At 28.5% G+C, this 12,405-nt stretch overlaps 2 protein-coding genes across 2 annotated transcripts; one reads left to right on the top strand and one right to left on the bottom strand.

Annotated features, from left to right (window-relative positions):
* Positions 1-629: 629 nt before the first annotated feature.
* Positions 630-1,721, top strand: LOC107619535 (Bowman-Birk type proteinase inhibitor B-II). The gene is made up of 2 exons (XM_016321825.3): positions 630-815; positions 1,352-1,721. Exons 1-2 carry the CDS (start codon positions 702-704, stop codon positions 1,577-1,579), a joined length of 342 nt encoding a protein of 113 aa, XP_016177311.1. The 5' UTR covers positions 630-701; the 3' UTR covers positions 1,580-1,721.
* A 5,463-nt stretch (positions 1,722-7,184) lies between these two features.
* LOC110267042 (uncharacterized) lies at positions 7,185-11,215 on the bottom strand. Its single transcript, XM_088499099.1, has 4 exons — positions 11,181-11,215; positions 11,026-11,101; positions 10,480-10,893; positions 7,185-7,280 (listed from the first exon to the last, which is right to left on the bottom strand). The coding sequence occupies exons 1-4, from the start codon at positions 11,213-11,215 to the stop codon at positions 7,185-7,187; spliced, it is 621 nt and encodes a 206-aa protein (XP_088355225.1).
* Positions 11,216-12,405: the final 1,190 nt, after the last annotated feature.

Raw genomic sequence — 12,405 nt, 5'->3', positions numbered from 1 at the left:
GAAATACTGAAATTTTGAGGACAGAGACAGAAATTTTAGTACTAGTCTCTAAACCAATAAACATGATACTGAGTCTCAATCTCCCTGTCTCTATCTTAGTACCTCAAAACAAACGCTACCTAAGAGTATTTAAAAAGAGTACTAAAATATGTTACTTTATATATTATTTTTAATTTAATAAATAAATATTAATTTTTATTATAAAAATAAATTATTTATTTTTATATGTTATTTTTAATTTTATAAATAAATATTAATTTTTATTATAATAGTAAAAAATGATAATATACTAAAATAGAGTACTATACAAAAATACTATACAAAAAAATACTAAAAATATAAAAAAATAAAAAATATACTTAAAAAATAATATTATAATTTAATATATATTTTTTAGTAATTAATTAATTATTTATCTAAAAATAATTTTATCTAATATTATCCAAATAATATTTATTTTATCACAATCTATTTCAATAAAAATTGTCAAACATAAATAATATTAGGACAAACTCACTTTTACCTAAAATAATTTTATAAAATCACTCTTATTTAAACTTTAGTTTAACCAACTACAATCCAAACACACACTTAAAACTGTGAGGCTGTGACCATAAATAGTCACCAGTACTCCTTCATTCATCTTCACCAAAGAGTCCCACAAAAAGAGATTTAAGAGAGTCAGAGAAAGAAAAAGTGTAATGGAGTTGACGAATCAGAAGATGGTTGTGAAGGTAGCTCTGTTGCTTTTTCTTGTGGGACTTTCCGCCACCGTTGAAGCCGTCCGCCTTGACCCAAGTTTGATTATCTCACAGGTGACATTTATAAATTTTAGAGAAAAGGATAAATAAGTCCTTGACCTTTTGTCCCGTAGACATTTTCGTTTTTGACCATTGAAAAATACTTTTAAGTCCCTGACCTTCACAAAACTTGGACGAATCAGTCCCTGACGAAGGCATTTGGACGGATCAGTCCCTGACGGAGGCATTTGGACGGAGGGACTGATCTGTCCAAGTTTTGTGAAGGTCAGGGACTTAAAAGTATTTTTCAATGGTCAAGGACGAAAATGTCTGCGGGACAAAAGGTCAGGGACCTATTTGTTCTTTTCTCTAAATTTTAGTAACAAAAACAAATATGATAAGAAATTTTACATAATTTTTATCAATATAATAAAAAAAATAAGAAGTGAATAAATTATTTTCGTAATTAAATTTAATTAATTTTTTCTTTTTTTATGTGCTTTTTTTTAAATTAATTTTTATTTTGTCAAGATATTATTAGACTAATTTAATTAGAAAAATATGCAAAATTGAAATTCATATATTTCTAAGCAAAGTGTCTTTACAAACAGGTGATAAACAATATTGGCGAACCATCAGCAGTGTCAGCAGCCAGTGATTGCTGCAGTGCCTGCATTTGTGACGCTAGGCTACCACCATTTTTTCTGTGTGGTTGTGGTGACACTTTTGACCATTGTCCTGCAGCTTGCAACCAATGCGTCTGCACCAAGTCTATTCCTCCACAGTGCCACTGCACTGATAGAACTCAAGGCCGTTGCCCTTTAACACCATGTGCTTGAAGCAATTATGAGTTCCCATGTTAATTGCATATGCAGGGTGACTTGAATATGTAATCCTCTAATGATGAGGCAAAGTCATCTTTAGACTTTGTTTTCATGTATGGAAAATAATCTTAAATAAAATTGCTTCCTTTAGAATCAACCCTGGCAAGAGGACCCGTGCAAACTGGGATTACAGTTTTATCAATATATTAAAAAATAAACTATTTAATAATGATTTCCCCAAATCAAAATCATATGTAAGTTAAAATAGTATTAAAAAAATTCAAAATGAAAAAAAAAAAACTTATTATTTGACAAATTTAAAACATAGATTGTCAAATATCCCTAGAAAGAAAAAAGAAAATAAAAACATATCTAATACAATCGAAAACATAAACAAAAATATCTGTTTCTGCATATTAATAGATAAATAGCCAGTCTTAAGTATAAATTAAGATTTTTTGATCTCCAACTGTATATGCTGGTCTCGTATGGAGACTAATCTCAGGATAAGTTTGTCCCTCCTCTTTAACTTGTACAATCTACAACACTCCTTTCACTCAACCCCAAATTTTTATTCCGAATTTCTTCCTCCACTTCTCAGGAGATGGGAAAAAAAAGATATTTTTCCCTATACTGAAAGGTGGACCAGTTATCTTCCACACGGAACGATGCCCATATGGTTTCAGATATGCAGCAAACTTAGTGGACAAGTACTGCAATGAATATATAATATTTAGGGGTTCAGGAGGGGTTTTTCACATAAGCAATAATAAATACAAAGTTAATATTTCATAAGTTTGTTAAAGAAAAACTGACTTCATTAAAGTTATTTTACCAATCGACTTGTGCTGAGGTCTGAATTTGTCATGGTCTTCTCATAGCAAGGGGATCGAGGATATTTACCGTAGGACACAGACATTTCAGTCACCATAGTAAAATATATGTCTATTGATGAGCGGATAATTTATACGCTTTTTGGTATTGTTTTTAGTATGTTTTTAGTAGAATCTAGTTACTTTTGGGGATGTTTTCATTAGTTTTTATGTTAAATTCACATTTCTGGACTTTACTATGAGTTTGTGTGTTTTTCTGCGATTTCAGGTATTTTCTGGCTGAAATTGAGGGACTTGAGCAGAAATCAGATTCAGAGGTTGAAAAAGGACTGCTGATGCTGTTGGATTCTGACCTCCCTGCACTCAAAGTGGATTTTCTGGAGCTACAGAACTCGAAATGGCGCGCTTCTAATTGCGTTGGAAAGTAGACATCCAGGGCTTTCCAGCAATATATAATAGTCCATACTTTGGCCAAGAATAGATGACGTAAACTGGCGTTCAACGCCAGCCTTCTGCCCAAATCTGGCGTCCAGCGCCAGAAAAGGATCCAAAACCAGAGTTGAACGCCCAAACTGGCACAGAAACTGGCGTTCAACTCCACAAATGGCCTCTGCACGTGTAACACTCAGGCTCAGCCCAAACACACACCAAGTGGGCCCCGGAAGTGGATTTATGCATCAATTACTTACTCATGTAAACCCTAGTGACTAGTTTATTATAAATAGGACCTTTTACTATTGTATTAGGCATCTTTTGATCATCTTAGGATCTTAGGATCATCTTTGGACGTCTGGTTCTTAGATCAGAGGGGCTGGCCATCTCGGCCATGCCTGGACCTTTACTTATGTATTTTTAACGGTAGAGTTTCTACACTCCATAGATTAAGGTGTGGAGCTCTGCTGTTCCTCAAAGATTAATGCAAAGTACTACTATTTTCTATTCAATTAATCTTATTTCGCTTCTAAGATATCCATTCGCACCCAAGAACGTGATGAAGGTGATGATTATGTGTGACGCTCATCATCCTTCTCCCTTATGAACGCGTGCCTGACAAACACTTCTGTTCTACATGAATTAAGCTAGAATGAGTATCTCTTAGATCTCCTAACCAGAATCTTCGTGGCATAAGCTAGAATGATGGCGGCATTCAAGAGAATCCGGAAGGTCTAAACCTTGTCTGTGGTATTCTGAGTAGGATTCAATGATTGAATGACTGTGACGAGCTTCAAACTCGCGATTGTTGGGCGTTAGTGACAGACGCAAAAGGAGGGTGAATCCTATTCCAGCATGATCGAGAACCGACAGATGAATAGCCGTGCCGTGACAGGGTGCGTGAGCATATTATTCACTGAGAGGAGGGGATGTAGCCACTGACAACGGTGATGCCCTTGCATACAGCCAGCCATGGAAAGGAGTAAGACCGATTGGATGAAGATAGCAGGAAAGCAGAGGTTCAGAGGAACGAAAAGCATCTCCATTCGCTTATCTGAAATTCCTACCAATGATTTACATAAGTATCTCTATCCCTATTCTATTATTTATTATTCGAAAACTCCATGATTATTTTATATCCGCCTGACTGAGATTTACAAGGTGACCATAGCTTGCTTCATATCAACAATCTCCGTGGGATTCGACCCTTACTCACGTAAGGTATTACTTGGACGACCCAGTGCACTTGCTGGTTAGTTGTATCGAAGTTGTGACAATTATGAATTAAGATCAAAGCACCAAGCTTTGGAGCCATTACCAGGGATTGTTCGAGCCTGGACATCACAATTTCGTGCACCATCTATTCACCACGATGCTAAAACAGAACTTAGGAAAAAAAAACGTGTGTATCATTACCGATTGTCATGAAATCTAAATAATGTTGTCAAATCTAAGGGACTTTATACTGAGTAATTTACCTGTTGGAACCACTTGTACCTGCATACATCGCTATTCAGCTGTTTGATCCTTCAAATATCTTTATCAATATTGTAGAAAAATCCAATATTTTATCCATTATATAAAAAAAGATTGTTTTACAATGATTAAATAAATAGCAGCAGCAAATGTTAACAAAATCGGGAATAAACAATCAAGTCCAAAGAAAAAATAGAATGAAATCACTAGAAGTGTGAAAAAAGAAAACCAGGGAAGATGGCATGGATTGCGAAACGTTGGAGATCACAAGCTACATATTAAAATTGAGAAACACTGAGTCCAAGTGATTCTTGAGGGAGAGAATCGAGTCTAATATAAAGAGTAGAAATCATTTAATGGTGACTTTTGGATTTTGCCTTAAACTTGATCTATCAAATACTTTAACCTACGATTTAAATGTTTGCAGATAATTATCATGATGCATACTTAACTTTTTATTATACCAAAATACATATGTCATCAAGAGAAGTGTATATATTAAAAATTATAAGAAAAAAAAATGATTTATTTTTAAATAATAAACATAAAACTGTATACACTAAATTCTGTTAAGTATCTGAAGAGGCATACTAAAATTAATTGTCAGTTGTTAAAAGTTTAAATCCTTTTCAAATAATAACAACAATAATAAGTAAAAAAAATTATCCTTGTTATCCTACATTGAATGTTAATTATAAATATCACCATTTTTTTTATGTAGTTTAAGACTATACAATTATTAGTTATGAGTGTAAAATTAATAACAATAAATATCACAATAATAACAACATCACATGTTATCCATATTAAATAGGATATACTTTATTTTTGGATTACATGATGATATATTACATTATTTGAAACTGAGTTTAAAATTGTTATGAAAATCCTGATTTTCTAGTTTCTCATAAAAAAACCTATATCAATACTAATTTTATGTTTCTAGCATTTTAATACTATAATAATTATTTTTCACTATAATAATATTATTATTATTACTATTTTAATACTAACAATATAAAAGACTAAAGCAAATAAGTAATACTCTTCATGACATTATTATTCTAATACTAACCAATTTTAAATATAATTTACATCTATTAAATATAATATTTTCTTTCCTAACAAATTGCCAATTAAAAAATTTGTCATTTCAATAAAAGAGTATTATCCAATTCAAGTAACTAATTCAAGTAATTAAATTTTTTTTAAAATAATTAATTATTCAGCAACTGAAGTAACTAATTCAAACAGCTAAATACTTTTTTAAACTGATTTAAACAAAAATAAATCCTACACTTTTTTGCATTCAGAAAATGCACACAAATCAATTAAACAAAAAATGATGCATACATATTTTATGCAATTCAAGTAACTAAATACTTTTTAAAATTTAAACTGATTTTAATACAAATAAATTCTAGAATTTCTTCATTTAAATCAACAGTGCAATGAGATTAAAGGTAATTAAGTTGGCATTCCATCAATCAATCAATTAATATTATTTTAAAAACAAATGACAAAGAAAAGATTTTTCACAGAAAAGAAAACATAAAAATTGACCTGATATAATATACGAAAATGCTAATTCATAGCATAAACTTAATCCTTTAAACAACTAACTCAATATTAACTCTAAACGGCAACACCTTGCATATAATCCATTGAAAACTTAGTTCTTCCTTCTCCTCCTTCTAAATTTTTCTAAAAAAATAAATTGAAAGTACATATAAATTTACTGGATGCAACAACAAACAAACAACAAAAATAGAGATTTTGAGAAATAAGAAGTTAAAGAAAACATTAACAACTCAAATGATGATTGTTATGTTAAGAGACAATCTTAGCTTCAATTTCATCATAATAATGTCCTAAATATAAAAAATAATTTTAATTTCTTAATCTCAAGTAAAAAAAATATATCTAATTATTAATTAAAAGAAAATAAATAGTTAGACTAACATAAGCAAACACTATACAATGACTCATCACAATTTAAAAAATAATAATGGTTGAAAACAGAAGAGTTGGAATTCTAATAGGAAACAAATGAAGAAAAAAAGAAAAGAAAAGCAAAACAACAATCTTTGACCTCACTCTACTAATAAGCCTCTTTAGTTGTATACTTGTATTCATTGCTTGCAGTCATAGCCTGTTGATCTGATTACCTGAAATTATAAGATAACCAACAAAATAGAGACACTTCAAAGGCTCACAATGAAGTTCAATGGGATTTGCAGCTTCTACAGAAGCCCAATTATTGGCAAGCATGTAAGATACTCCTCAGCACAAGCGCAAGAGACACATTGAAAAATTCAAGTAAAGCAACAAATAAACCTTTTATACAATAAATAATAGAGTTTGTAGGTAAATCTAAATAATCTCTATTCTCTTTCTTATATTGCAATCCTCAAACACATCTAAGTATCTCAAAATTGAAACATTTCAATGATTAATAATATTTCAATGAGAATAGGTCTTTCTTCCCCATTCTAAAAAACAAATAATAAAAAAATAAAAATAAAAATTTTTTACACCTTATCAATCCAAGACTCAATGGTAACTCCCATTGATAAAGCACCCTATCAATTTATAAAGTATAACCTCAATTTATCAGAGAAAAAGAAAATTAACAAAGTACACAATTCAAACATATAATAGAACTAAATGAATTAGCAACTCTCATAAGCAACAAAAACCATTCAATCGAATTAGGATAAAACTGACAATAATTAGCCTTGATACAAGTTAACTTTTTTAAAATAAAACAACTCAAACTCTGAAGAAAGAAAAAGCAACTGAAAACTCGAAATTAAAAACAAAAGATCAGAAACAGAAATTGAGAAAATCCGTACATGAGGAGGATGAGGGTTGAGCTCTCAGATCAGAATGCGACAGCCAGGTTGTCGAGGTTCCAAAGAGCGTCGCTTGTTTACAGTTATCAGAATTCCACTGGAGCCATCACCATCATTGTGCTATCAGACGACAAATTCGAGTAGCTACAGTTAGAACTATGGCTGGGCTCATAACAACTGGTGATATGAGAACAACAAACGAAGAAATTGGCGAGAATTAAAGAGAAATACGAACCGAAAAAAAAAGTGGGTTGAAGACCTAGGGTTTCGGAGTGAGAGGGAAAGAGCAAGAGAGAGAAAGATAGGGGTAGCGACACAGGGAAACCTTCCAACTTTCTCCACCACTCTGGTGGTCGTGATTTGAATCTTCCCAACTGATCAACCCCAAAATCCGACTTACTGAATCTAAAAAAAACAGAACGACGCCTCTCCTTGATTGTCTTGCAAACTGCAACTGATATTCGCTAAGTTTTTTTTTTTTTGTTTCTTGGCTCATCGTATTCATTATGTTTAAAAAATATTGAAAAATTGTTTGATAAATAAACAAGTAAAAAACTAATTTAAAACAAAAGGAAACTTCAATAAAACCAAAAAGAAATATATGTAATGGATCAAAAATATATTTGTTATTTATATGTACATACTCAATTAATACACATGTAACTTTCTTTTTAATTATCACTAATGAAAAAGAGGATTGAACAATAAAACTAAAATTAAAGAATTAAATTCATGATTAAAAAATGATGGTACTAACGGAAAAAAATATATTAATTATCCAAATTAAAAACATAAATTTTAAAATGTGAAAAAAATTAGTTAATTATAACTTTAATATGGAAACTAAATATGATGTAATATAACATATCAATGAAAAAATTGAAAAGTGTTTGAATGTATAACACAGCACAAATAATTGTCTTCAAGATCAAATTTAACGAAAAAAATGAATTAGTAACTCTTTTAATTTTCATGTATCATTTTTAACACTTATAAAATTGGTTTTTAACTAATATATAGAATAAATGAAAAAAATAGTATATTTAAGAGATATTTTTAGTTCTCTATATATAAAAATAAATTCTATAAGAGTAATTGTATTTAATGGATCAATTCGTGTCTTCATCATGACTAACCCAAATTTTGTCCCTTCCTTTTAATTCATCTAAGTATTCTCTAAAAAATGAACAAGATATATGCTGTGTATTGCAAATACAATTCACTCATTAATCAATTATTACATATAAAAAACATATTTAGTGTTTTATCAAATTTTTATTATGTAACTGTAAAGAAGTACAGTATATTACATATTTAATTATTTTATTAAAAAAATAATTATTTTATTAAAATATATAAAATATTGATGCATAAAAATATAATAACATAATAATTAATTTAATAATTTATTTTTACTGTATCTATTTTAGTAAGATATCAAGTATTAACCCTATTGTTTATAATATTTATCATTTTAATTATTTACATAATGATTTTAAAAATTTTAAATTAGTTGACAACAAAAAATAAGATTACCTATTAAAATATTCAGCAATTTCTATACTATGTACACCAATTAAAAATATAACAATATCAATTCAAAATTTGAAACTACAACAAATTAAAAATATAAAGTATAAAAAATAAAACAAAAAACATATTTTTACTAATAGAAAATAAACTGCAAAAAATATGGAGTGAAATTAATTATTGACTTTTTGTTTCTTTTCAATTACCAGTAGATTAGCGTTGTCACGAACATACGAAAATTTTAGAACAAGAAAAAAAGAACAAATTTTCAGCTTTGTAAAGAAGGCTTCAACCATTTATATTTTTTTCTTACATTGAACATGTTTTCTCTAATTCCTGAAAAAGATAGACTAAAATAAAAATTATTTAGGTAGAGAAATCTAATATTAACATAATAAATAAAAAAAAATTTCAAAGATATTCATTAAAAGCTACATCAATTTTTTTAACCAAAATTTAATACTTTGTTCTTTGAATTTCTCGAACTTGGTTTAAAATATGAGGTGAATAACAAAATAAAAAAAATTAACATAATTGAAGTTAGGTTTTAATTAGCTGCATTGTTGATTCTTTTTGTCTTTGGTTTTCTTTGGACATAATCAGCAACTACAATATAATCATGATCATGTTCATGAATAATACAATCTCATTCCTCATAATTAAGAACTACAATCTCATTCCTCATAATTAAGAACTGGTTGGTATCAACCAAATACTTTATATTTGTTTAGTGCAACTATACACACCATATAACAAAAGATTACAATGACTAAGTCACAAATTTACTCATTGCACATATTTTTAAAGTTCAGAGCATGAAAAGCCTAAGCTTCAAAATACAATACATATCCTAAAATAACATAAAAAAGTTTCAAACTAGTTAATGTACTACTTCTTAGTTACAGAAACTTGAATCAGCTTATCCTCTTTCGAAACCATTTCAAATACACATGAATCTCTGGTTTTAAATTTGTGCATTTTCACAAAATCTTTTCATTTAGGACCAATTTTGTATTCTCGTTCTTTGCCTTTTCTTTTCAAAATATGCATTTCAAACCTTGTAGTAATCTTTGATTTCTTAACAATGAACTTCCAATTTTTTTATCCTCCTAGCTCAAGTAGTAACTTATCAAATTGATACGGAATATACTGCAAAAAATAAATAAATAAATAAAATTAATTAAAAAAATTAAAATAACTAATAAATATAAAACTATCATTATGCAAACTTACAACTCGATCAGCCTTGACATCATGCTTAGTCAATGTCTTACAATGATGTAGAATAAGATATCTGCTTGTTTCAATGATAATTTATAAAAAAATTTCATCAAATTAAAAATCATAACAATCAAACATGTAAAATGATGTTATACAAAATATTCTAAAATAGAAAGTAATTCTTTTACCTAATACATTTTGATTGTAACAAACTGAACTACCAATTAGTTTATATAGAGAATGACAAAATCAAGAACTTATATAACACTAGGATAATATTAAATAAACACACCCTCTCTTTTTTGTCTTTGATCTATTCTGGACAGCGCTTGCTTTTGAATTCTTCTTGACAATTCTTTGTATCTCAGGCCTACAAGTGCAATTAATAAAAAAGGAAAAAATTTCAGAAATAATTGAAAAAAATAGACAACTTAAGAAGCAAATAGCAACATGATATTATACAATGAATTATAGACATATTTAAAAATAAATATATTAATAAATATAATAATTAAAGTATAGCATGTACAAAATTAACAATAATTAAAAAAAAACTGTAAATTCTTACCTTTTTCATATTCTCATGCATCCCATTATCTTCTATACCAGAAGCAACATCATCCAATGCATCAAAGTAATTTAACCCTAATTTATCCTGGATAACTTTTAACAAAGATATCCCAATAATATCTTTTACATAGTGAGATTCATAAAAATCTATATAGATTGGATTATTTCGCTTATCTAGAGGAGCCATAAAGAATATTCCATTTGTGACATACATTAAACAAATCCTCACCATGCTTCTGAAGTTATAGAAAACAAGTAATTTCTCTATTTCAGGTGAAGGTATCCAGATTCTTTCTTCTCGAGTTTTTATTTTAAACTTGATGCAATTGTCACAGAGATCAATTAGGACAATTTCATATTTTAATTCAGTACCATATCTAGTAATTATTCTATCTAGAACCAACACATCATCCTAAAAAAAACACTTATCACATACATTTATTTTATCATGATATATTTTACTAATTCAGTTACATGTAATTTATTTATTTTTTACATGGTTACTAAAAAAAAGCACAAATTATATATTAATTTAAATGTGTACCCGTCCTTTGTATGCACCGAATGTAATGCTTGATTCTTTATCAAGTGGCCAATGTTGTTTTGTACCAAAGAAACACCTAAATCAACTCCATTCAGTATGCTTATAACACAGAACAAAAAATCATTAATAGAAAATACAAATAATAAACTATCTACCTTTTGCGATCACTTCTACATGCAACAACACTCATGTTGGGAGAACAACTTTTAAAAAAATTCTTTGGTTTATCTGCAAACAAACAGAAAAAAAGGAACAACAGTAATTTTTTATTAACGTAACTTTTTTATAACAAAAAATGTGATAATAATAGTAACAGTACAAATGAGTTGTTTCAAAAAACAGCATTCCCCTTCTCACAAAATATTTTTGAATTCTGCATATTCAGACTTGAAAAATCAACTTATGAACTCAATTTTTTCAAAACCCAAAAACTTCAGTTAATAAAGTTAATGAAAAGAAAGATACCATCAGAGAAAAGATATGCAAAAGAAAAAACAACGAATAAAAGGTTGTGCGGTGGGAGTACAATGATCAGAATAAAACTTCACCTTCTTGTAGTCTCAATCTGTCAACAACCCAAAAAAAATCGTTGTCTGCGAAGAAGCTACTGAAAACGTTGTTATCAGACAAGTCGTGGGTGCTGGCATGCACTGTAGTCAACGAATCCGTGGTAGGAGGTTATGCGGGTTTACTGTTAAAAGGTTGGATCTTTAGGATTTTTTGGTTGAATGAGGTGAGAAGTTAGAGAGAGATGAAGAAGGGCCACCGGATTCACTTTTGTTTCTTTTTTCTTTTTTGAAGGGGTGAGGGTCCGTGGCTTTTGGTTTTCTTCATCTGCTTTTTGGTTTTCACTTACAAAGTAATTTTTTTAATTTTTATCTAATTAAAAAGACATTTAATATATGGATCAATTTTTTATATTTAATTTTTAATAAATCTTCTAATAATTATAATAGATAAAAAAGTGCTTTAAATATATGAATTATTTCTCACTTACCAAATAAAATTTTACATTTTTCACTTACCAAATAAAATTTTACATTTTATATACAAAATTGTATATATTAAAATTCGTTAAATATTCGAAGAAATATATCGAAATTAATGATTAGCTAAAAAATGTTTAAACCCTTTTTCTAATAATAATAATAATAACTAAAAATTTTACCACTTTTTTGTGTTGTATTAAATGTTAATTATAGATATCACTATTTTTTTTATATCTTTTAAAACTGTGCAAATATTAACCATGAATGCGAAATTAAAAATAATAAATATCATAATAATAAAAATGTCACATATTACCCATATTAAATTGGATATATTTTATTTTTAGATTATATGATAATATATTATATTATTTAAAATTGAATTTAAAAT

The sequence above is a fragment of the Arachis ipaensis genome, chromosome B9 (genome assembly GCF_059453495.1).
Source record: "Arachis ipaensis isolate K30076 ecotype BB chromosome B9, ASM5945349v1, whole genome shotgun sequence".
Classification (NCBI taxonomy): Eukaryota; Viridiplantae; Streptophyta; class Magnoliopsida; order Fabales; family Fabaceae; genus Arachis; species Arachis ipaensis.
This window is presented reverse-complemented; position numbering and strand designations above follow the sequence as displayed.